Source organism: Hylaeus volcanicus, chromosome 9 (genome assembly GCF_026283585.1).
Source record: "Hylaeus volcanicus isolate JK05 chromosome 9, UHH_iyHylVolc1.0_haploid, whole genome shotgun sequence".
In the NCBI taxonomy this organism is placed as follows: Eukaryota; Metazoa; Arthropoda; class Insecta; order Hymenoptera; family Colletidae; genus Hylaeus; species Hylaeus volcanicus.
The window spans coordinates 1,905,409-1,929,573 of NC_071984.1; the positions used below are offsets into that span (position 1 = coordinate 1,905,409).

At 41.6% G+C, this 24,165-nt stretch overlaps 6 protein-coding genes, 1 long non-coding RNA gene and 1 other non-coding gene across 20 annotated transcripts in view; 4 read left to right on the top strand and 4 right to left on the bottom strand.

The window, feature by feature from the left end:
* Positions 1-2,609, bottom strand: part of LOC128881907 (beta-1,4-glucuronyltransferase 1-like) — a 21,091-nt gene extending 18,482 nt beyond the window's left edge. Inside the window, exon 1 of the mRNA XM_054133334.1 lies at positions 1,971-2,609. The gene's annotated coding sequence lies outside the window, so the exon portion shown is untranslated. The remainder of the gene's footprint in view (positions 1-1,970) is intronic.
* Positions 2,610-3,584: 975 nt separating this feature from the next.
* On the top strand, positions 3,585-8,294 carry LOC128881909 (carbohydrate sulfotransferase 5-like). Of its 3 annotated transcripts, none has more exons than XM_054133339.1 (8): positions 3,586-4,087; positions 4,406-4,599; positions 5,175-5,222; positions 5,712-5,845; positions 5,931-6,166; positions 6,239-6,437; positions 6,522-6,701; positions 6,794-8,294. In XM_054133339.1, the coding sequence occupies exons 2-8, from the start codon at positions 4,597-4,599 to the stop codon at positions 7,113-7,115; spliced, it is 1,122 nt and encodes a 373-aa protein (XP_053989314.1). In that variant the 5' UTR covers positions 3,586-4,087; positions 4,406-4,596; the 3' UTR covers positions 7,116-8,294. The 3 variants fall into 3 exon arrangements, with proteins under 3 accessions (XP_053989313.1, XP_053989314.1, XP_053989311.1); XM_054133336.1 differs by having other exon boundaries at positions 4,406-4,533; XM_054133338.1 differs by lacking the exon at positions 5,175-5,222 and having other exon boundaries at positions 3,585-4,087; positions 4,406-4,533.
* Positions 8,295-8,563: 269 nt separating this feature from the next.
* On the bottom strand, positions 8,564-10,948 carry LOC128881921 (uncharacterized). Of its 2 annotated transcripts, XR_008458218.1 has the most exons (8): positions 10,879-10,938; positions 10,506-10,587; positions 10,053-10,116; positions 9,752-9,864; positions 9,510-9,568; positions 9,245-9,302; positions 8,979-9,066; positions 8,564-8,783 (listed from the first exon to the last, which is right to left on the bottom strand). It is a non-coding gene; the product is annotated as an uncharacterized LOC128881921 (long non-coding RNA). The 2 variants fall into 2 exon arrangements; XR_008458219.1 differs by lacking the exon at positions 10,506-10,587 and having other exon boundaries at positions 10,879-10,948.
* Positions 10,184-10,251, bottom strand: LOC128882072 (small nucleolar RNA SNORD31). The gene has a single exon (XR_008458273.1). It is a non-coding gene; the product is annotated as a small nucleolar RNA SNORD31 (small nucleolar RNA).
* Positions 10,949-11,373: 425 nt separating the features above from the next.
* LOC128881910 (WAS/WASL-interacting protein family member 1-like) lies at positions 11,374-14,810 on the top strand. Of its 2 annotated transcripts, XM_054133341.1 has the most exons (5): positions 11,375-11,852; positions 12,127-12,316; positions 12,388-12,680; positions 12,750-13,398; positions 14,247-14,810. In XM_054133341.1, the coding sequence occupies exons 2-5, from the start codon at positions 12,163-12,165 to the stop codon at positions 14,333-14,335; spliced, it is 1,185 nt and encodes a 394-aa protein (XP_053989316.1). In that variant the 5' UTR covers positions 11,375-11,852; positions 12,127-12,162; the 3' UTR covers positions 14,336-14,810. The 2 variants fall into 2 exon arrangements, with proteins under 2 accessions (XP_053989315.1, XP_053989316.1); XM_054133340.1 differs by having other exon boundaries at positions 11,374-12,316.
* A 137-nt stretch (positions 14,811-14,947) lies between these two features.
* On the bottom strand, positions 14,948-18,225 carry LOC128881903 (ATP-binding cassette sub-family F member 3). Its single transcript, XM_054133322.1, has 9 exons — positions 18,093-18,225; positions 17,891-17,996; positions 17,535-17,721; positions 17,092-17,426; positions 16,442-16,940; positions 16,155-16,378; positions 15,718-16,079; positions 15,376-15,596; positions 14,948-15,299 (listed from the first exon to the last, which is right to left on the bottom strand). Exons 1-9 carry the CDS (start codon positions 18,163-18,165, stop codon positions 15,153-15,155), a joined length of 2,154 nt encoding a protein of 717 aa, XP_053989297.1. The 5' UTR covers positions 18,166-18,225; the 3' UTR covers positions 14,948-15,152.
* Positions 18,226-18,633: 408 nt separating this feature from the next.
* Positions 18,634-20,718, top strand: LOC128881917 (uncharacterized). Of its 3 annotated transcripts, none has more exons than XM_054133353.1 (3): positions 18,634-18,775; positions 18,842-18,960; positions 19,259-20,718. In XM_054133353.1, exons 2-3 carry the CDS (start codon positions 18,847-18,849, stop codon positions 19,844-19,846), a joined length of 702 nt encoding a protein of 233 aa, XP_053989328.1. In that variant the 5' UTR covers positions 18,634-18,775; positions 18,842-18,846; the 3' UTR covers positions 19,847-20,718. The 3 variants fall into 3 exon arrangements, with proteins under 3 accessions (XP_053989328.1, XP_053989331.1, XP_053989329.1); XM_054133356.1 differs by having other exon boundaries at positions 18,842-18,954; XM_054133354.1 differs by lacking the exon at positions 18,634-18,775 and having other exon boundaries at positions 18,821-18,954.
* Positions 20,719-22,649: 1,931 nt separating this feature from the next.
* The window catches only part of LOC128881894 (chromodomain-helicase-DNA-binding protein Mi-2 homolog), an 11,866-nt gene continuing 10,350 nt past the window's right edge, over positions 22,650-24,165 (top strand). For all 7 annotated transcript variants that reach the window (XM_054133290.1, XM_054133294.1, XM_054133292.1 and 4 more), the window contains exon 1: positions 22,650-22,925. In XM_054133290.1, the coding sequence (XP_053989265.1) occupies positions 22,889-22,925 (37 nt within the window). In that variant the 5' untranslated portion in view covers positions 22,650-22,888. The remainder of the gene's footprint in view (positions 22,926-24,165) is intronic.

Consider the following 24,165-nt stretch of genomic DNA (forward strand, 5'->3'; position numbering starts at 1 on the left):
AATATCTCCTCAACGAAGCCTCGGACAACATTTTCGCCAAGGAAAAAGTTGTTTCAATTCTCCTCTACTCTGTATATACAAGGTGTCCCAAAAACGTTGTAACACCTTGAATGGGGTGGTTCGGGGGGTGATTTGAAACAACTTTTTCCTTAGCGAAAATGTTGTCCGAGGCTTCGTTGAGGAGATATAAGTGGAAAACTCCGGACCAATCAGAGCGCGAGGATGCCGGTGGACCGCCCGCGGTAGGCGTGGCTACGCGCTAGGCGGCCGTGCACATACGCTACCGCGAGCGCTCCATCGGCATTCTCGCGCTCTAATTGGTCCGGTGTTTTCCACCAATATCTCCTGAACGAAGCGTCGGACAACATTTTCGCTAAGGAAAAAGTTGTTTCAAATCACCTCCCGAACCACCTCTTTCAAGGACCTCCAACACTTTTGGGACACTCTGTATCCCCCCCCGCCCCGGTGGCTGGTTTCTGTGCACTAACTTATGCGTCTAACAAAGACATTACCGTATTTTCATTTCTTAACGGCCGGTCGGTCGTACGACGTGTTGTACAACGCGTCGTACAACAGATCGTATCGTGTACGAGACATCTGGCTTTTCAGAGTTCAACGATCTACTAGAAGCGAATGTCACCACCTGTGAGATGAGGGGGCGATACGAATCGACATCCCTGAGCGTCATCGTCATTATCGTCCACTCAACTTTTCCGTGGACCGCAAGACAGAAGGCCGAGCTTTCACCTCAGCATCGTCCCCGTTTCTAGTTTCTCCCAGACCATGCCCCGTCAAGGTCGTTTCGAGGATGCGACCTCTGCGTCGCTCGTAGATGGTATACAGCTCAAGGTCGAAATACAGCCACGTGGCCAGGCTCACGATGATAATTAAACGGCGAGAATGAAACAAAGAAACGCGAGAAGCGGCAAAAGTCGCGATCGGACACGAAGAGACGCTTGCGAGTAACGGTAGCGACATTTCTTACGGCGATTTATTTTTAGAATCGATACCGGTTTTTTTTGACCGTTTCCCGTCGACATCGAGACGTTACCAATCTGCGCGCAATGTCTATCCCAGCCGTGTTATTAGGCTTTCGTTCGAGCTTTAACTGTTAATTGCACGAGCTACGCGTTTACCTTCTGCTGGCAACACGTTTCGCACCGAACCATTCGTTAACGCTAAGCCCACCGACGTTCCAACGATTTCTCACTATTTCTACCTTCGCGGGACCGACGACTACTTTGACTAGTCTTTGATCCACTTTCGAGCCCGAGTTTTCAATTAAATGCGAAAATATGTTACGTGGAACCGGATTGAATAATGCATGAAACAATTGTATATATCGCGCAGGTTCAGCGTTAAATGGAATGCTTGGAATACAAACATTCTTTTTGTCACATGTACGTGTGAACAATCATACTCAAATTATCTACATTATTCTAAAAAAAAAAAAATATTTATTCACGGACCTCCATTTTGCGAAAGGATACGCTGCAGAATTCGTGTACACATGCCTGAATTTCGTATATACACATAAATCGTAAGGCTTTGGGTGATCGGTTCGAGAACCTGGTAAATTGATACTTCGACGTAACGAAACACCGACTAAACATTTCTATCTAGAATTACGAAAAAAAAAAAAAAGGGCGACGACTACGACTTCGTGAGACGGATGTCCTAGATACAAAACTCCCCGCGTTAAATTTCACCATTTTCTAATAAACCACTCCCCCGAAATACGAAGCCCAAGAGAATCGCAACGCGCTCGACTCGCACGCATAAACAATTTTCTAACCGCATCTTTCCAATTTCTCGACCCGACGTACCGCAAAACGCAGAAAAGCGGATCAAATAGTGACCAACAAGCGACACTTCGTGTACGACGAACAGAGGAGACGGTAAAAGGTGGTAAAAGTGGTACATCGTGGGCAAAAATTTCGCCACCGATGTCGCAGAGAAACCGTACTCACCGTGAGCCCCTTCAGCGTGACATCTCCGTGGCCCAGGATTCCGCAAAAATGTCGCCCACGATTTTTCGACCCTCTCCGCTCGGCCAGTCCACCGTAGCTTCCACGGTGCAGACACCACGAAATATCCCGGTCACGTCCAGTCACAAAAACCACGAGACAACGTGCATCGCTGCTACCACACACGCTCGAGTTCCACGTCTCTTTCGCCGGCGAACGTTTTCTGGCCGCGTAACGAGACTCGTGCCTGTCCGCGTTTATTCTGTCGCACGGCTGACTGATCACGAGGTCTCGCCACAGCTTGGGGAATATACCCCGCAGAGCTGCCGAGTTTTCAACCCGCTCCGTGAGGGAGAGACACAAAACCATGTAGAGGTGGACAGACACAGACAGGTAACACGCGTGGTGTCTAGTGTCGCCAGGCCGTTGCTAAGGTTGCCAATCAAAGTATCGAGGTAGGAAATCGCGACATCGTGCCGAAGAGAAAGGGACTAGAGCATGGCCCGAAATATTCCTTCCCCCCTGCTCTGGTGACCGCTCCATTCGAGCAACAGCATCCGACTGAACGCTGGGGGCGAGCACGCACGCCGCCACACTCCCCGATCAACCACCAGAGGGCTACGCGCAGGCGCGGCGCTACGGTCGCTCGGGCCCCGGCAAACTCCTACGGCGCGTAATTCAAAACAGAGATTGGCTATTTCGCAAGCAAACACATACTTCGTGAAACTAATTACAAAAATGACGTAGCTTATATCATATATTTATCGTATATACGTAAGATAGAAATAAAATAGAAATATTATTCAAGATATTTTCAATTGGACGTCGTCGCGAGAAGTGGCGTCATCTGGCGGAATCATAAAATTATCGATAACGACGGAGACGATAGTACCCTCGATAAAGTAACTCGTCGTATCGATACCTATGAAACAGTTTTTCTATCGCGTCGACAGTAGTTGCGGTTCGTAATAAAGTCTTCGATAGTAACTTTATGAGCGCCGTAAAATCAAGCAACCGCTAGGATTAATAAACAAAATGTTACAGGTTTCTAACTCCTGCAATCTTATGCGACGATATCGATTAAAAGTCTTTCGATTAAAATGTTACCTTCGCTTCGGACAAATTACGTTCAAGTCTTTCGTTATATACGATATCTATTAATTTTGCATACGTTTAAAGAAATAAACATTCTCCCTCTTTCATCTCCTTTTAACACGTACACGCCGGCGCGTACCACCGGTGGCTCACGCTCGCGTGACAATCAGATGCCGTGTACTACCGCGCCGCCTCCCAAGGCGAGAAACACAAATAGCCCCGGGGTGAACGCGTTAAAGAGAATCTTAGGGTATTCTTTTCACGATTACATTATATTCATGTAATGAATATTCATTTTCCAATGAATACCGGAACTTTGACCGAAATTGAGCGAAACTTTACGCAAAGCAAATATATGCACTCAAAGCGAGCAGAAGGAAACGCGTAGCTCATCGTTATCATATTTACGTAGGATATGGACGTCCTGTTACACTTACTATATCGCGCCTATGATTGTCTATCCCGACGCCTTTGGACTTTGTCCAAAAAAAAAATTGATACACGGACGAAGAATCTTACCCACCGTTTCGGCCATTGCGGCGATCGATTCGTTCGAAAACTCGCTGCAACCTGCAATCGAATTAAATTCTGCGCTGCCATCAAATAATCATGAGCCTTCATTCGATCAGCGTCCGCCGACGCGAGAGGTTGTCGTTTCCACGTATTTCGATCTTGACCGCTTGACACGTTTAGTAACTCGATCGGAGGCGACCGCAGTAGTCGATGGTTGCCGACTGGAAACCATTCGAAGTGGATATTTCGATCTCGACGTGCCCGTGCCTCGATGAACGCACACGCGATGGATCATCGTACGCACTTGTGCGTGTAAACACAGGACTCATGTGGCCGCCTTAATGCGCGCCTCTCTGCGTCAGTGGACCATGATGAACGCCGCACGCTGGCTGTGCGTTTCCCGTCGCCACTCTAAAATGTCAAGAAAAACGTGAGATCGTCTTCAGCTACGGATACAACCCGTTCGCAGCGAACTCGAAGCCTCCAAATGCAACCAACTGCTCGATCCTGAGGTAAGGGACACGTTCCGAACGTTTTCTTCTCGTTTTCATCGTGATCTATTCCGTGTCGACTCTCTCCAACGAAAAACCGTCTCGTGTGCCACTTTCTGTACACGAAAATTCGCAGAGGTGTCACGTAAATGGAGAGAGCCACAAAAATAAGATAATTTATGGGGACTTTTTTCACCGCAATTTCTTTACCGAATCTGCAAGGGACAGACAAACTATGAATTTTAACAACTACACTGTAACTCTGACGTGTACCAAACAGAGCGCTTTAAGAAATAATCTTAGCTGTTTCGCAGCAGTAAACCACTGTATTTTTTCCAGGACCAAGGATGTCAAAACGGCTCAGTTTCTATGGTCTGGTAGGCCTGGCGTCCCTTTGCATCTTCTTCTTAGCATTTAATCAACGCTACAGCAGCTATCTCGAGCATCGACTGCAGCCGGTGATATCGGTCAGTAAAAAATCGGAGGTGGGGATTGCTCTAAATTGAGTCACGCCAAACACGCTCTTTCCGATGGTAACGTCTAACTTTTGCACCTAACTTTTTTCCACTCGTATGCTAACAATGAACTTTTCGAGCCATACAAAGAGTCACCAGCACTCTTTCTCCCTGTTTCCACTGCTTCCTTCCTTTCTTTCTCGCGCAGCATTAGAAACAACAGTTATTGGAGATCTTTGGAAATATCTAAATGGATATAATCCTATTTAAAATCAAAGAATTACCTGGGTAATTTATTGTATCGATTCAAGAGCGTAGTTAAAATTATTAGATAAAATGGCAACAGCGAAGAGATGTTTATATATAGTAAAGCTTTAAATGTGTATTATACTCCATTCTGATGTCTTGCATGTCACCCTAAATTAAATTTCTTTTTTCTTTTTCATTTTTTTCATTTCTTACAGTGTACATAAAAAGAATTAATACATACGTAATTTGAATCGCACCATTGCACTCGCTCTAACATTCATTCGCTACCAACATAGAGAAAGAGGGAGAAAGATATTGTCCTGGTTCCGTCAACGACATTATCATGTTCGCAATGCAATATGCACATTCAGAATGTTAAAATACAAATATTTTCTTCAATATAGGATGTTGAGATAAGGCCACGCATCATCAAAATTCAAGAACCAGTAACGGTAAGCAACACGTGCATGTACACGCATATGTTTATGTATTTTTGTCACGTTGCAACCAATCGAATCAAATTCCTAAGAAATCTGTAAACGTATAAAATAAATCTTTGAAAGTGTTGGTAAAATTTGGAACGAAGTGTAAAATAATTTCTCGTTTCTTGATTGAAATTATAAACGTGTTTTTTAAGGAATTCGAGGTCTAAAAAATTGCATTAGTTTCGTAGTAAATGTATGTAAGGATGGACGTAGCACGAAACGACTCCTTTTTATGAAATTCTAATACTTGTAAATAAAAATGTACGATAGGTAAGTGAACATGGTTTGCGTTCTCACCATTTGTAAGAAAACAATTACCTCTTAACACTTTAGTATGGCAATGGGAATAAACGATGCAAAGAGTCGTACTACACGCTACTGCTTTTGCTTGTATTATACATATTTAAATTGTAAAGAGATTGACTTTTAAATATAACTTATATGTACACTTTTCAGGCATATTTTAGAGCATCCATGGAAAATATCACGCTTTCTGAAATACAAGAGGTTGTTGATCAACAAAGAAAAGCTATCGAGAGGGAAATGGAAGACTACGAATACCCTAATGGAAAATATGGTGTCAACGTTAGGTATATGTTTAGCTCTGAAAATAGCTGTATCGAGTGTACGCATAATATTTTAACGTTTCAAGTACTCACACGATAATATATATAGCAAGCTGGAGGATTTGGTAATGGAAAAGGGGGGAAGACCAATGAGAAGCGTGATTTTGACGAGTTGGCGAAGCGGAAGCACATTTCTCGGCGACGTTATAAACGCACATCCAGCAAATTTTTACCACTACGAGCCGCTGCTGGACTTCGGAATCGTGCAAATTAGGGGGCCTCCGCTCGCCGACGAAGCTCTTAAAAACCTTGAATCTTTGCTTCGATGCGATTTCAATAATCTAGGTGAATTTAGTTTCTTTCAAATAATACGCGTGAACGTCTGGCAAAACATTGATCGTTACTCGTTACTTTCAGATCGATATTTGGAATACGGTAAAACGCATCCTTGGGTCTTCAATCACAACACGCATTTATGGAGGCAGTGCCAGGTACACAAGAAAATTTGTTGGGATCCACGTTTCGCGTCCAAGTTTTGCAAATTATTTCCGTTTCAATCGATGAAGATCGTTCGTTTGAGGCTGCGCGCGGCTGAAAGGCTTCTGGAACAAGAAGAGTAAGAATAAGATCGACGCATAAGTTGCTCAAGTAATTTACTTACTAACGATTAATGTAACTTACTCTCTCCTTGTGTGTTCAGTTTAGGAATACGACTGGTTCTATTGATTCGTGATCCAAGGGGAATCTTACAATCGAGAAAGCATCGGGAATGGTGTCCAACCAAACCTGATTGCTCGGATCCAGCTTTGGTATGCGCCGACATGGTCTCAGATTTCAGCGCCGCTGTACGACTTGTAAAAAAGTATCCGCGCAGTTTCAGGTAGGCCTCGGTATGCTGCTGATTAATTCAAATCGACGAGTCGCGTTCAAAGTTGACAAAATGCTGGCTCTTTATTCTGTTCTCTTCGACAGGGTGGTGCGTTACGAAGACTTATCCGTGGATCCCTATAAGCACGTGAAGGAACTGTACAATTTTTACGGTTTGGACTTTCATTTAAATGTAAAAAAATTTTTGGATACTCATACAAAGAACGATGTCGGTGGAGTTTCGAGTACATTCCGGAACTCGAAGGTAGCGCCCTTTCATTGGCGCAGCGATCTCGATTTTGAGGAGGTCGACGAGATACAAAGAGTCTGTGCAGCAGCCATGCGGCTGTGGGGTTACGTCATGGCGTTGAATTCCACCCACCAAAAGGAATTCGATCCCCTCGCCGCGTACCAGCTGCAGTTGTGACATCTAGTATAGCCTGGTACGAACGCATAGGCTCAACACAAAGTACACCCACCGGTGTTGCTAGCTCGTCGCTGCACAGACACACCGAGATCATAACAAGTGCCGTAATTCACATTGAAACAAAGAAGGTGCTGAGCTTGTTACGACAAGTGCTTATGAACTCTTACGATTAATCTCTTCGCCGATCTATTTCAAGATCAGCGAGATAGCAAATACTCGACCTTGTAAGACCAATGGTGAATCTGTTCCTTAAAGAATTTCAGAGACTCGCAAGTGCTCTTCGAGCTTGTTGCAGAACGAACGTACTTCGTCAGAAATCAATTTTAGACCAGAGCGTCAGGGCGCGAGAATCGAACAAAGTTCCTAAGACCCTGGCGTGCAACAAGGAAATATCCATATCAGCGCAAGCATTGAACGAACCTTAAAGATCCGACACTTCTTTTTTTTAGAAATCCAGAGTTTAACGATCGTTTTCAATATACATCGTAATTTTAAACGCAGTAGGATTTTCCACCGAGATACGCAAGCATTTAAATAGAACGTTTACTCTTCTCGGGAACTGCGAATTTGTCGAGAAGTTCAACTTTATTTTATTGTATAGTTTTTTTCCTAGAGAGTTAAACACCTCAAGACACGATAGGAATATGCTCTCTTTTTAATATGTACATGTATGCACTCCACACACACACAAACACACATCGATAGTTTTAGTTATATTACACTCGACGAAGAGAATCATTCGGTTCGGAATGTTGACCTTTTGGATTCAAAAGTCGACTCTTGCTCTCTATTGGGTTTTACAAATTTTGTTTACGTTAGACTTCGTCGAATTGCTAAGTGTTGATAGCAATGTCCACAAATAGGTTCCTAAGGTGTTTACGTATTCTTTCAGGAACCATAAAACCGTGAACCTTGAAATAGCAATAAGGTCCTTTATCTCAAATTTATGTCTCAAACTTGTACGTAAAGTCTTAGTTGTCTCGAAAGTCTATAACAGTAAATTTCTGTAATTAATTTGAGATCCGACCAAATTATCGAGGTCGCTGGTTCAACAAATTTTCATTTGAATATTTATATTATTTTATCACGTGTAAATTTGTTTGTTAAACGTAATGTATAGTTACACGCATAAATTTTTAATAAATTTGTACATTATATTCCTTGTATGTCAACTTTTAAGTATGCTCAAATTATTATTTTCATTTGTATAATTCCCAAAATTATCTCGATTATCTCATAGAATTGCTTAAGTACAGATGCTCAATTTCAATAAAAACGTACTTTTATACGATAGTCGCAAGATTAAATTCGTGTTATAAATTAGGGAAAGTTTAATAATCATAGTTATTAAAACTGCTTGGATTCGAAATTTAGCATCTACACACAAATTATATTTTTTATGATCACATAAGTATTTTGGGAAAGGTTATACAACGTCTCGAACGTAGTCCTTTTTTTCCTTATAATTTTATTCTTCTTCACACGTACACTTTTTCTAATATTGGCCTAAACTTACCGCATCCGTGCCATTCTTTGTAAAGCTTTACTTTTTAATAACTCGACAGTGTAGTCCAGTAGAGTTTATTACATTTTATAGTACCGTTTAAATGTACAATCAATCTTTCACCAAATAAAACTGACTTTTCCTAAATGGTTACATTGTGTTTTCTGTTTAAATGAAAGGAAAATTAATAGCAAGTTATATATCAGATAATTTTGAAAGATATTATTATATCTTAGGTTCAGAAAACATGAACTATCACAGAACTTCATAGCGTATATTGTAAAACATCATTTAAACAGTACAACAGACAGTATCTCTGACTATAGATTAATTATTTTGAACAATTATGAAAAACATACACTTTATTGCTGGTAGTTTCCTTCGAACAGTTAATATTCCAAATCTTGAGGTTAATCTGGAACGTTACAACACGCCTGTAACATATTCCTAAAAATAAAATAATCTTTATTTACCACAATCTTTATAGATCACACAATTGATTTATTTAGGTCAAAACTCAGTGAGGGCAAGTGGAAATCATTTCCGTAAATCATATTAGCGTATATTTTGCTTAACATCATAGTTAACGATAAAACTGTTGATCCCATGATTTTCGTATACTTACTCGAGCGTAAACAGAAAGTGCCTGCAATTCCAAGGTTGTTTTACCCTATTCAGAGAATCTGGAATAAACAACTTTGGTTAATTCTTATACTATAAATATTATTTGTTTTATACTCTTATTGCAATCGTTTAACGTTTAATCAGATAATAAATTGCATCAATAATTTACTCAGACATATGCTTGTCTTTTAGTAACTCATCATTAAAATATTTAATTATTACATTTTAGGTAAAGGAAATGTATAAATCTAAAACGTGTTACTCACTCTTTCATATACGATCGCACGAAGAATTTGTTACAAGCCCACCAGATTCACATTGCGCACTGTAACATAAAATTTGATTTTATTATTATGAGGCCTATTATAAAATATTACTTTGCAAAGTAATGTTTACATCAGCAAAGTCATTTTCAATACACAAATTTTCAGGCAGGGGTAACTATTAATTCATCATAGTCTACTTTCAACAAATTACTTTTTAGGGACGGTAAAGACATTTGAATTACCTTTTCAGCTGCATCCTGCTTCAAACTCGTATTTACAGATTTTGTAACGGTTAGTGTGGATCAATATCGGAATCAGGATCTCGATGGTTATTAACCATTATCATCGTTCCTTTCTAAAATTATAGGTCCTTTGTTAATAACAATCATAGATTGGAAAATAAATATCTAATATTTGTAGAATCTTCAGATTACACCATCTACATAATATTTCTGATTGACTGAGGCAGTGTTAATTACTCATCAGGTTTATTTATCATAGATTTGTTGTCAGAATTCTATCGAAACGAATGCAAATGCTTACCTATATCATTAACAGCATACGAACTTTGACCAAAGTAAGGAAGTTCAAATCTATGCATGTTTTCCTACAAATAGAAATGCATACTGTTAAACCAAAGATACATCGCACGTGTTAATCGCGAATTTACAAAATTTGTCTCAGAATACTGAATCAATCACATTTGAATCAGACTGGGGCAGTAACGTAACATCATAGCAAATAAGAACAAATTATCATTTTAAAAGATCAAGAACATGCTGATCGAAATAAGAAATGCTGCTTTTCGTATAAAACCTTCAAAAAATATATTGCAATCTGTGCTCGAAAGCCCACGTGTAAAGGACTCACGATTTTCTAAAAATTCGACGTGCAACGTGGCAAAAAAAAAATATATATATATATATAGATATATATAGATATACATATAGAAAATTGCTAAATATTGCAAATGTATGATGAAAGAATGATACTCACTAGAAAAATCGCAAAGAAATCGAAACCAAAGTTCGTCAACGCGTTCCAAAGCACGTTTCGAAAAGCCGATTTACTTTAACGCCTACAGAAAGAGAAATCAAATTCTAAATCACCGAGAAAAGCAATTTTAAGAAGCGTTTAAATCTTTACGAGCTATTCAGATCACCTTTAGGATCGTAATCATAGAATATATCATACGAACGAGACTACTTTCGTATCATCATATAAAACAAGCAACATTAGAAAACGAAGCAAAAATATATCGAAAAATGGTATTTTACGAGATAACTGATTAAGGAAATATCAGTTTTCTGTGTCTAATGTAACGATGCACGCGGATGAGAACGGATACAGAAATTCAAAACGTGATTACCTTCAAACCACTCGTGGCGATGTCCAAAATGAAAGTGAAAGACTCGCAGTGACGCTGGATAATGGCTTCCACTCGCGCATGCGCAGTGATGGCCAGGAAGGAGTGGGAGAACTCCAACTCGCGCATGAGAATCGAAAAAACGATCAGAGATTAAATAATTAACTCCGAAAGCGTTGAATAATCTCTTTGGAATTTATTTTGTGCTTTCATCATTTTTTAGGGGTTATAAGAGTGCCAGTTTCGTGATCCTGGTAGATACTTTATTGAAGTCAAAAGTAGCGCGCATGCGCGGCCGAAACTATTCCTGGCGCGCATGCGCAGCCGAAACTATTCCTGGCGCGCGCTTTTCAACTGGTCGTCTGCACCATAGACTCTTTCATCCATGGTAGAAGGAAACTATCACGGCGAAAATGGATATCAACAGCAGCGCTCTCGTTCGGATGACAGCGAGGACTCGTTTGAATTTTTGGCGCAACCATTCGAGCGCCATGATCGCTACAAGTTTCTTGTCAGATAGGAAAATGGTAGCCAAAGCCGGAGACTTGGTGACTTTCTCCTTCTCCGAATCCGTGTCACCGGGTGTATATTTCTCCAACGGAATGCGAGGATACAGATCCATTTTCTGCGACCAATTGTGATACGATTACAAAAGAAAAGCGGTGTTCTCGTTTCATTGCACGATTTTAAGGTCTCCCAGGTGTGGTGGAATTTGTACAGGTGCGCTCGACGTATGCACGTTCGATCGGACGTGACTCGTCGATGCCATAAACAAACGGCGAACCATTGTCGTGATGTACAAGAATATCGTCGTGGCTACGTGCGCCGGGTCCCCGTCAAGTTGTACTCGTGGAACGTGCGAATCCGTTTGAATTCCTCGCCGCCGTGGAAAATTTGGCATGTCGTGGGTTACGTTAGTTCACAGTGAATCAGAAACGGACACAAAGTGCGGTAGTTTCAAAGATCGTCCCGCCGTGGTAAGAGGGCCTGTCTGTCAATTTTAGTCAAACAATTCCTACAGACCCGTGTCACTGTTTCCTCTTTACGTCTATCGAAATCGTAAGACGTCTAAACGCAGAAACAGAACGTGGAAATTATTTTCGTACTAACCTATTTCTGGCATTCGCTCTGTAGGAGGTCTAATCTTATCTCTTAAAATGTACTTCAGCCATTGTACTGTTTACTGTCCCTGACTCGAGTCAAAGCTATCAGAATCGCGTCGTCTCTACCTAAATCAATCGATTTTATTAGGAACAACCGAATACCTTTCTAACAATTTAAACGAGAATGCCTGCGCCACCTCCTCCTCCGCCTCCTGCTTTCAATACAGCCAATTCCGGCTCCGGAGAACAAGACAGGAGTTTACTTCTTCAGTCGATCAGAGCTGGGAAAAGCTTGAAGAAAACTGTAACCGTAGATAAGAGCGCGCCTGCTGTTAGCGGTGAGTTATAAAGTGCATTCAGAGGTTTTGGGAATAAAATTTACATGGATTATATTATATTTTTCTTCTAGGTAAAATAAGAGGAGAAGCAGGAGCATCCTCTTTCTCTAATAACAGAGAAAATAGTAGTTCCAATGCGGTAGCCAGCAGCATTAATACAAATAATGGAGGACCCATAGGATTAGGTGGATTATTCTCCAGTGGTATGCCAAAATTAAAGCCCACAGGACTCAGGCCATCTTCTAATGAAAGGGACACAAGCAATGTAAATAGTACGAATTTCAGTCAATCTACCATACCTAGCATAAAGCGTGGCCCACCTCCTGTTCCGCCAGCCTCGCAAAAGCCACAAATGTTTGCTCAGGTATGAACGGTGGTAAACAATAATAAAATTGTCGCTAAACGCCTTTTTAAATATTACTAAACGTTTCAGAAAGCCAACTCTACGCAAGGTCACAGCATTACCGACTCGCCGAGTTCTATGGGGGATGCGTCCAAGGGATTTGGAAAACCGATTCTCGCGCCCAAACCACCTACCACTCCGTCTAGCACGCAGCACAAGCCATCGCCACCTCCTAAAAAATTAAACCTGACTACAGGACCAAGTGTATCGAGAGCGCAAAGTATGAGGCTGCTCAGATCGCCTCCTGTGCTCGCACCCACTCCACCGTCTCTTCATCAATCGCAGGATTGTCTAAACGAAACTCAACCAAGGCCGGCGAATCGAGTGCTCAGACCTCCGGTTGCAAAACCACCCTCTCCTCCTACTTCCAGAGCGAACAGCTCGACTACCACGGCAACGAGGGCGGCACCGCCACCACCTTCTAGAGTCACGGTCAGCGCTCCGTGTATACCACCTCCACCTCCTCCGCTTCCGCATCGTCCTGCTCCCACTCATCAGAGACAGGCGCCACCGCCGCCTCCACCTACACCTCCCACGAGGAGTTCCTCGATGCGCAACGGTCAAACCATGACCACCCTAGACCTAGAGGTACGATTCGCTGACATGTTTCATTCTATCGTGAGTTTTCCAGCGCCGGAGCAGTTCAAAGGGTTCACGAAAGTCTACAGCAGCAGAAACGGTGAGAACGAACCGCTTGAATATCAGTCGCATTCCTTCTTAAACTTTGCCATTAGACGGTACACTTCTGAATTGTTTATGTAAGCTTCGTTTCGGTGTGGAAAAGTCCTGCATAATCGCTATTCTAAAAATACTAAACACAAAGGCTTACTCACCTGCTTCTCGTGTGGTTTAACAGAGGATGAATCACCGGGATAGAATCTTGCATGTTTTCTTTACTCGAAGGATTAATCATTCTCATACCATTTACATGCATGAATGAAACTATCGTCTGTAAATTATGACATTGAAGCATGTAAATTTTCATCGCACAGAATACAAGTCAGAAATAAAGATATACGACACTGAGATTTGTGACTGTGTATGTGACAACTTGAGGGAAAACGACACTTCGAAGATGGAGATCTAAATAAAAATAGAGTATCTAGAAATTTATTAGCAAAGTCTTCTTCGTGGTGTTCCCCTTAATTAATTTAATCGCTGGCTCTAGCTTACCAAAAATTAGCGACAATAGATGCATGCACGAATGTGTAAACAGAGTCGTTGATCATTGATTGGGTTGGCTGATTGTCAAGGATCATCTGCATGCTTCCTAATGCTTGTAGCAGTCGATAAAGGTACAGGGTGTAAAGAAATGTTTGGTATTGGCAAGCATAGGCATATTCTACATCTTTGGAAAGATCTGTAAAAGAAAGTTGCAACAAGATTGTCCATAACCATGAAATTTCGAGATCTTCATCGAAAATATGCCTATGCTTGCCCAGCTGAATTATTTCTTTACACCTTGTATATGTAATCGAAACGTACGCTCTTCGAGAGGAAAGTAATGTAAACGTTTGAAAATTCCAGCGGCCAAACAACAGGCACCCGCACCACCTATGCAAACGTCTTCTTTATCCAATACAATGGTACCATTAAACACTACATCCGGTGGTTAACCGTGGCAATGCAATGCAACTCTTTTGGGACATTAAATTTGTTTTATTTATTACGTGACACGTTAGTTTTCTCAACTTTCGGAGCGTAACTGAAACGATACGGAAATAAATTAAATAAACGATGAAATCGGATACGGAAGAGAGCTGAAGTAATAGTATTAAAAAGTGATTAATTAATTCAAATTATTATATTGATTTTATCATCGATTCTAACGTGAGTTATTGCGGTACAAGACTGCATCACATTCTAACACGTTGCTTTCTGAAACCATGTGTATTTCAATTAAAACCACACGAAACGGTATGATTTCTTCGACTAATTAATCATGTATATTTATCAATGTAATCTTCCAACGGTTTTATATATATATATATATAAAAAGAAAACCTAGAATGTTATATACTTTTATTTATAACAACGACTCTTTATTATTTACTAATGTACAATATTAAATATCAGAATTCTTTAGATGTAGTTATTGTATCTGGCAGTCAAACGATGTGATAATCTTCTAATCCTACTTGTGAACTCGTCGATAACTCAGTCTATCTCGCAGATTTTATGTTGACGATGAAATATATATTACAAACAATAATTCTCAATGCACTCAGTTTTATTTAAAATAGGCAGTATAATGTTTTCGTGGCTGATAAATATCTACATCGATGAACAAATCAGAAGGTGCATTGCCCCAAAACGAAGGATCGAACGCGCCCCGGCGTACGTTTGCATTTATTTAAATTCATCGAAATATTGAAATCGGTAACTCGACGCGGGACAATGCGAATCGATAGCGCGATTAAATTAAAATAGTCTTTACATTTCGAGTTCCTTCTCAACGATCTTACGATACTCGTCGAATCCTCCCTCGATGCACCTGACGGAACCCTCACCGCACACCCAGAGCTCGGTGCACACCATGCGAATCAACCTTTCGTCGTGCGAGACCAATATCACGCCAGCCTGAAAATATTACGTTGTCGATATATTTGATAAAAATACGAATCGGTATCGATAGACGTGAAAGATTATATTTTACTTGGCAGGTATTCAGCGCTTTGCCCAAAGCTTCGATCGACTCTATATCGAGATGATTCGTGGGCTCGTCGAGCACTAAAAAGTTCGGCATGGCGGCGCACATTAACGCGAAGGCGACTCTCGACTTCTGTCCACCAGACAGAGAATTTATATTCTGTAAAGCTAAGTTACCGCTTATTCCAAAGCTGCCCAGCATTCTCCTATATTCCTCGACGGGTTTACCTAGGGAATAAAACTAAATTTGTATCGTGGTTTCCCCTTTTAGTCTTCATTTTATAAAACACCCTACATCTTCCGTAGTCAGACTAGAATATCTCCTCAAGTACTTTGGTTTTGTTCGTACCTGGAAAATGGTTTTGTAACAACTCGACCGGGCATACGCGCATATCCAATTGGTCGACGTGGTGTTGACTGAAGTATCCAAACTTCAAGTTTCTATGAACGTGGACCGTGCCCCTCGTCGGACTCAGAGTACCCGTTATTATTTTCAGAAGCGTCGTTTTACCTGCCCCGTTCTCTCCCACGATACAAATGCGGGATTGCAAGCTGGCGGTAAGATTTACACCTGTGAATATAGGGTTGTCGGTTCCTCCGGTGTAACTGAAGGACACTTCGTTCAGTTGCAATATCGGAGGGCTTAATTGTTCCACGTCCGGGAAGCGAAGCGTCACCTCTCCCTCCTTTTCCATTGGTTTCAATTCTGGCCTGGTAACGAGACAAAAATAGGAAATGACCTTCGGTTCACCCTAATCTTCGTCACCATGGCGACGTCGTACTTACAATTTCTCCAGCATCTTTATTTTACTCTGTACACTCGAAGCGCGATTGGCATTGTATCGGAAACGATCAATGAATTCCTGCACGTGAGCTCTCTTGGCTTGCTGAGCCTCGTACTCCCTCTGTTGATTCCTCTCGCGTTCCCCTTTCGTCTTCGAGAATTGCTCGTAGTTTCCGCGGTACGCCTCTATTTTCTGCCCGCGTAGGTATAATATATCTGTGGGAACCTATTACAAAAATTATCTTGTAGCGTTTTTGATCGTAAACAAAAGTCTGTTCAAGTACCTTACCGTATCTAAAAAGTTTCTATCGTGCGAAACCACGAGCAACGTGGTGGGCCACGATTGTAAGTATCTTTCTAACCAAAGTATGGCTTTGATGTCTAACATGTTCGTAGGTTCGTCGAGCAACAGAAGGTCCGGTCTAGAGAATAGCGCCCGCGCTAGTGCAAGTCTCATCCTCCAACCACCGGAGAAGGATTTGGTCGGCCACGACTGTCTTTCGACGGAGAACCCAAGTCCGGATAATATGGCACTAGCTCTAGCAGGTGCTTTGTCTACCTCGGCAACCTGCATCGCTTCGTACACTTTACGCAATTCTTCGTCTAACACGTCCCCTGCCTTGCCACCATCTTTCTCTATCGCTGCTTGCAGTTCTGCTTCCTTGCTGAGCAAGAGGCTCCTCTCTTGATCGCACTCCAACACAGATTCAAGAGCAGATGTATCGTTACCGGCGACTTCCTGTTCTACGTGTAGCACTCTTACGTGAGAAGGTATTCGCAACTGTTTACTGCAACGATTAAGAACAGCGTAAGAAACAATTTTCGTCGTCTCTTTTCATTTCTCCTTTAAATAAAGGATGCTCTAATAAATAATTTAGTATTGTAATTAGTAATTTAAATAATTTAAAAGATTGGATTAATATTAGATCATTTTAATACCTGGATATCATTCTCAATAACGTGGTTTTTCCAAGTCCGTTTCTACCGATAAGGCCATAGCGTCTACCGAAAGCAAGGGTTAAATCAGCCCCTTGTAATAAAATTCTATCTCCGTATGCTACATCGAAATTCTCTATCCTAATATCTTGAGTTTTATTTACACTGCCCTTGGTTTCCATTCTACTATCCTTTTTGCTCATCATTTGACTAGCACTCGCTGCTTCTACCCCTGGATTAGTGCTACCAACGCGACTGGATGAATCGTTGTTAACTCGTTTCTCCTGCTTCTGTTGTAACTTTGCCTCTGCTTTTTCTAATTTCTTAGCATCCACTTTCTATCGAACAATACGAATGCAACGATAAATATACTTCAACGCGTACGCTATCGTACATCCTACGAGAAAGCAATGTCTACACAACTCTACGATAAACTAAATACTTAACATGCCGTCGTCCCTCGTGGTGACCCATATACTTTTTATCTGTTCTACTTGAGCTTCCAGAGTAGCAGCCATGGTACCCAAATGAACCGGTGCGTTTAATACTTTATTAACTCCATTCTTCCTCTTCTCGACGATCTCGTCGTTCGTACTGCCTTTCAGCATTTCCAGTAATTTTACACATATTTGTCTATAGAAAACAGTTACACAGAAAACAGTTCCAGATTAGACATTTACTATGAGACATTTACGAGAGTGTCTCAACAGAGCAACGACAGCGGCACGATTACGATTCCCGACATAGAAAAGATCTAACGAACGATAGGGTAAAAGTGACAAGTGCGAACACGTTTACAGACCTAACCTCATTCTCTGGTTTATCCGCGACCTCGTGCAATACCTCTCCTATCGCCTCGTACACCTCGTCGCCGTCCTCGAAATCATCCTTCGAGCTGTCCAAGATACCTTCGAGCAAACGAAACACGACAGATTCGAGAGAAGAACGAAACGCGAGAGAGAAACAGTCTCGCGATTTATAGGTTATGTGCCTCCGAGATATACCTTCTACATATTGATACAAATCGTCGTCTATCGTAGGAAACTGGCTGCGAATATATTCCCCACAGACTGCCATGCCAGTTGACGCGTTCAACGAGAGTGTCGAAGAGAATTTACCTCGTGCGATACAGAAAAAGACACGCTTGACAGAACGGACGTCAAAATTCTCTCGGGCACCGTGAACACATGTTTACGCCATTTTGGAGCTACCGCTGCACCCGAGACGTCCAGCTCCAGTCGAATTGACTCGAATTTGAACGAATTTATATAAGCGCACGATCAACGCACGTATTCTCGTCAGATAACGTCGCGACCGCTCGTTCGTTTCGACAATCCACGAAATTCCTACCGTGCGTACGCGTTCTTTTTTCTCGATGCGGAATCCGACGGCTAAGTAGCCATTTTGAAGCTGTCAAAAGCGATACTCGCCGTTTGATTGTGTGCGCGGTTACATTCCTTCGTGTTCTGACACTCGGAGTTGATTACCGTTTCATTTTTATATCGTGGCTGGCTCGCGTCACCGAGACCGAACATAATTGCGCCAAAAGCTCCGAATCCGTGTCTTAAATGCGTATCGTGAAATTAATACCGTTCCAAGGAAGATGCTGAGAGAACTGCGGATACTCCGAATTTTTACGGTCAGGTTTCGAGTTCTCCTTTAACGATCGCCTCTGTAATACTGACGGGTCTGTGGAATTTTCTTTAAAGTCTTTTAAAGTACGCAGCTTTTAGTACAGTTGTGTTCAAAATAGAGGAAATGGCGACCGACATCGAAGAATCGGACACCGATGATCACGAGAGGCCCACTCCGTCGAAAAGGCAGTGCACGAGATTCGTTAAGGTCAACGAGACGTTTCAGGATACGGTAATTGTACGCAGGGAAGGCCAGTTAGCCCATTCGGTTCGGGCCTTATACTTACGGGGACCCTGAAACTTAAAGAAACTTTCTCTGCTCTGTAATCGATTCATGATCCGATAGTATTTGTCATACAAAGAGTATCGCTGCATTTCTGTTTGCAATCATGTACTACAATACATCTTACGACAAATTGTATCGTATCCTTTTAATTGGTCATCGTACGTGTAGTAGCTTGTCTCCTTGCTTGTCTCCTTGCTAGGCGGTATAAATAATCTTTCTTCCAATTTTTCTATTTGTTTTTTATTTACAGGAAAAGAGTTCGAGCGACAAAGATGAGACTACACAACGTACAGACAACATAGAATACGACGAGGCGGAACTGCTTGCGAGGGAAAGGTTGAGAAGGTGGCAGGCGTGCCAAGTGGCTAAGGGATTCGTGGACAATATCATTAACAAAGTTTTAGAGAATTATATTATGGGAGCACCCCCTTCTTATCCTCTCGAGGAATCCAGATTTCAGTTGTTCAGAGCAAACGACATGGAAGACACGGCGATTATGATGGCGATTCGTCATCACGGTCTGGTTCAGTCCGCGGAATTGGTTCCCCAGTCCAGTGCGTTTTACAGTGATAAAGCTCCAGGATATTGGACCGATGTACATTGTTCCTGTCCGTCTAATCGTGTTCAAGGAATCGGAAATTTCGGAAACTCTGTAGCTACTACTTCTGCCAATTCTTTGAGACTGAACGATTCGACTGATCTGGAAGAATACAACGGACTAGATTGGGATTTGAATAAAGTAGACGAGAGTGACCAGGAGGAGAACTTTTTAGAAAGAGCCGTAGCCGAGGCTATCAAGAAAAAAGGACTCAGTGCTCTCAGCGTCGACTACGGTTGAGCACGCCTAATAAAGTCTCGCCCTAAGATATGTTTATATAATAGCGATGCATATAATTTTTTATCTTTGCAAATCTACTCCGATTTGTACGATCGACTTCATAGATGATACTCGTCAGAAGTTGTTCAGATAATTTTACTAAGGAAAACAAACTCTGATGATTATCTATTTCTTTACCTATCGAATGCAAACGAAACCAGTCACGCGTAGAAGCGTAGCGTACGCGTACGCTGGATTAAAATATCTTCTACGAGATTTCATTGATATATAAAAGAACACGAATGTAGTACAAAATTTTCTTTGTATTCCAATGCACTTTTCAAGATCATGATTCTTTTTAAGAAATCATGATTTTTGACCGTTGACAAGAGCAAAGCATTCGTTGAAGGAAGTATTATAAATGCTATTCTAATAAACTCTGCAAGATATACACTGTACGTATAACGCGAACGACTTTGATTAGTTGTCATTACGCTGTTCGGATGTACTAATTCATTCCATGTAGCATCGTATTGCTTTTATCCATTCCCGAAGATGAATTTCGATCTTTTGTATATTGTAATTGTTGCGTGATACGTAAAGGTAGTTTACATTTTAAAATTAGTACCGTATACATATTCTTTTAGAAATAAGAGAAGGCCATTGTACGTGAGAACGTCACTTTTTTTTTTTTTTTTTATGCAAAGGCCTTCGGCAATATATGTATTTCATATCTGTAAATAGATTGTTACGTACGAAACGTATAAATAAATTTCCATTCACGTTACACGCCGATATGTAGCTCTATGTAAGTCTTGCGTCGTAAGACATGTAACGCGTTCTCGATAATTCGTATTTCTAGTGAACTCTAAATAAAGAAATATTAAGTAATACGTTGATCGGTGTTCTCATTTAATTTGCATAGTTTTCCCGGAATGGCGAAAGGTGCGAAACCGCGTCTAAATGTAACGCCTTATCGGAAACAATTCCCGTTACACCATTTCCGGCCTTAATCGTTGGTATTTCGTTTCCGTGCGAGTTCGCTTACAAAATGTATCGCGACAGCAAACGATAACCAATTTCCAAATTACGATTTTCTCGTACCGTCCGATCTTCCGTCGACCGATACATCGACGGGCCGAGGCAGCGAACGCTTGAAATCAATAACATGCATATTGTCGTACATTCGTTGAATTAAAAATAATACGCTTGGTACGAGAAGGAGAAAAAAAAAATGATGCGCATCGATTCGGTTATCTCGTCTCCATCGAAAAAGTCGATACGCGAAATACGCGTGTGCTCGGTCATTGATAGTCCGTGCTATCGCAGACTAGAGCTTTGACGATTTGCAACGAGGTAAAATGGACGAATTCTTTGTGCAATAACCGATCGTTGAACTCGTGGCAAGTTGTTGCTCCACGTACAAAAATTGGCATTTGTTTATTTAAGCGGGACAGAGGACGATACAACGATTTCTATTTTCTGTACGGTACTATCGTAATAATTGTACGATTATTAATATGCGATAAACCAAATATTGTATATATGCATTTGTATGTATATTTGTATCTGGTAGGGGTTCTCAATTATTTCGCGTGTTACTGCTCCCCCTGGTAACAGGGGGGGGGGGGGACGGGGGGGGGGACATTTATCTCGGCTACAATCCAATTATAATAATTCCACATCGATTTTTGATATCGTTAAAATATAATTTATAAATAAGGACAAGAGACAGAAAGTGAAGAAAAATAATAAATGCAACACGGTAGATTTATTCGCACACATGCAGCTACAGACGCTACGAAGCACGCCTGTAATCAGGGCCGGCTCTAGTCGCAGACCAGGCAGGTGTTGAACTTCAATCGAAAGTAAAACGAAGCGATCCTTCGAAGAAATAGTTTAAACATAAATCGTACATCTCGACGAGACACGAAATTATCGTCGAATATATTTTGTCGAGAAACGAATACTTTTCCAGATATTTTCGTAAAACGATCACACCTCTCGATACATATATCGATTTTTTTTCTCATAAATAATACGAGTTACGTCCACGTATGTTCGACAAGAGATGCTTTATTTCGATCGAGGAAGGGAAAAATAATTTTTATAGATAATTTCGGTATAAAAGAAAAAAAAATGTAACATACGTATCGAAAGGTGTAAACGTTTTGCTAAAATATCTCGAAAAGTATTCGTTTCTCGAAAAAATATATTCGACGATAATTTCATATCTCGTCGAAATGTGCTACTTTCGTTTGAAACATTTTTCCAACGGATCGCTTTTTTTTTCAAACCATATTTTTCTTCGGATCTTTAGAAACAATAAAAGGTACGCCTACGTATTGTTCGACAAAAAATGCTGCATTTTGATCGAGGGAGTGAAAAATAATTTTTATAGGCAATTTCATCGTAAAATAAAAATGTTACATATATGCATCGAAGGGTGTAAATGTTTTTGTAAAATATAGTATTTGTTTCTCGATAATACATTTATTTATATTCGTTATATATTTAACGTAAAATAAAGTCTCTCGAGTCGGTTCGACGTTACATAGAAAATAATATATCGATGAAATAAACGAATTAGTATCAGGGAGAGCGTTGGTTAGGGCGCTTTTTGTTTCGGGGTTAGGGCGCTTTTTGTTTCGGGGTTAGGGCGCTCTTTGTTTCGGGGCCCGGTCCTGAGTGTAACGGGCTATGCGAAGGGACGCGACGACGGCTAGTGGTGGGGTAAGGGGAGGGCTAGCGGGGAAGAAACGGACTCTTTCACGGAATGGGGAGGGGAGTTAAAATCGCGGAGCGGCGGGGGGAGGAACGAGGAGAACCGACGAATCGCGTGAAAGAAGAAGCGTACGGCAGTAGGTGCACATCGGTGCACGGTATTAGATGAGAGTGACGGCACGCCGAAACTGTGAAAGAAACGCAAGAAAGCGGCGAAACAACGAACGCGAGCCTCGTTTAATGTCGCTTTAATTCCCGTGGCGTGTTCCCTCTCCCGCGAGAGCGAGATATCCCGGTGGCGATCGAGAGCATTCGTTATCAATCCCGTGGTTTTGGAGCATGGCGTCCGACGAGGAGGTGGACGAGAGCTACGCGGGTAAGTGCACGGGCTGCTCCGCTCACGAATACTACCGGAGAGCCGTGTGTCCCTCGGGCACACGCAGGACGCGCGCTTTTCGTACCGATGGCTGCCATGTCAATCGGCACCTCTGTATTTTTCCACGCGTTCTTATTTACCCGTCCACGCATTTTACCGCAATTTTTAACCGATCTACGCTTCGGTTAGACTCGGTGTCACGCTACCCGGACCATTCGGCGGAATTTCGTCGCGATCCGCGAACGATTCCTTTCCCTACCCGAGAAACGAGCTAACCTTTGAATTGTCAAACAAGCCTTCGATAATGATGCTTTCGATAGACTGCAACCGTGCAGCACCGTGGTGCTTATCCTCGTGCAAACACGGCCGAATACAAGGATATAGGTTATTGTTTACATCCAGTAGCTGCCACAGAAATTGCATCGTTCTCGATGTTAAATCACTGTCAACGCGAAATCTCGGCGAGTGTCGCGAGATTCTCGATCGTGACATCTTGATATTGCCTCGCGATTTTTTACAAGCATTATTCCTCGCTTCGCGCGATTTTCGAAGCGTTTCCTTACATAATTAGCGATCGACGATGTATCGTGCAATCGAGCCCGTGTATTCGATATATGGTTTCGTACTCGAAGAAATTCATGAAAACACGCGTTCGTTCGCGAACCGCGTCTCAGCACGCTCTTAATCTACTTTATCTACTTAATCTACTTCGATGCATTTCGATACACGCGAGAAGCGCCTGCTGAAAAACTTTGACTCGAAAAGCTTTTAATTCCCGTTGGAACGGAATCTCGAAACGATTTTGTAACGTTTCGTTCGGTTTTACGAACATCTGGCGTGCACCGATGTCCACACACGCACACATGGAACCTCTCTTGTCTCACACAGGTGCGTTCGTGTGGACCAGTGGTTCTTAACTTTAAGAAAATCTGACACGGTTCCTGATCATGAATGATTACTAGGCTACAGATGAAGATAGAAACAGAATTGAAATAGAAATAAATAAGAGTATGGATAAATACTCACAGTTTCAAGATTACGGTAACCATTTCAAGAACTAGAATTTCAAGACGATCCATGAATGAACTTGAACGAATGCAAGAACTTTGACTTCCAGAATTAACTAACAGAATTCCATTCTACAGGTTGACGTTTACATTTGAACTACATATACTACATATACTATGTGCACCTACTTGCATATACGTTTAATAAATAAACACACATGTACGCGTGCAGT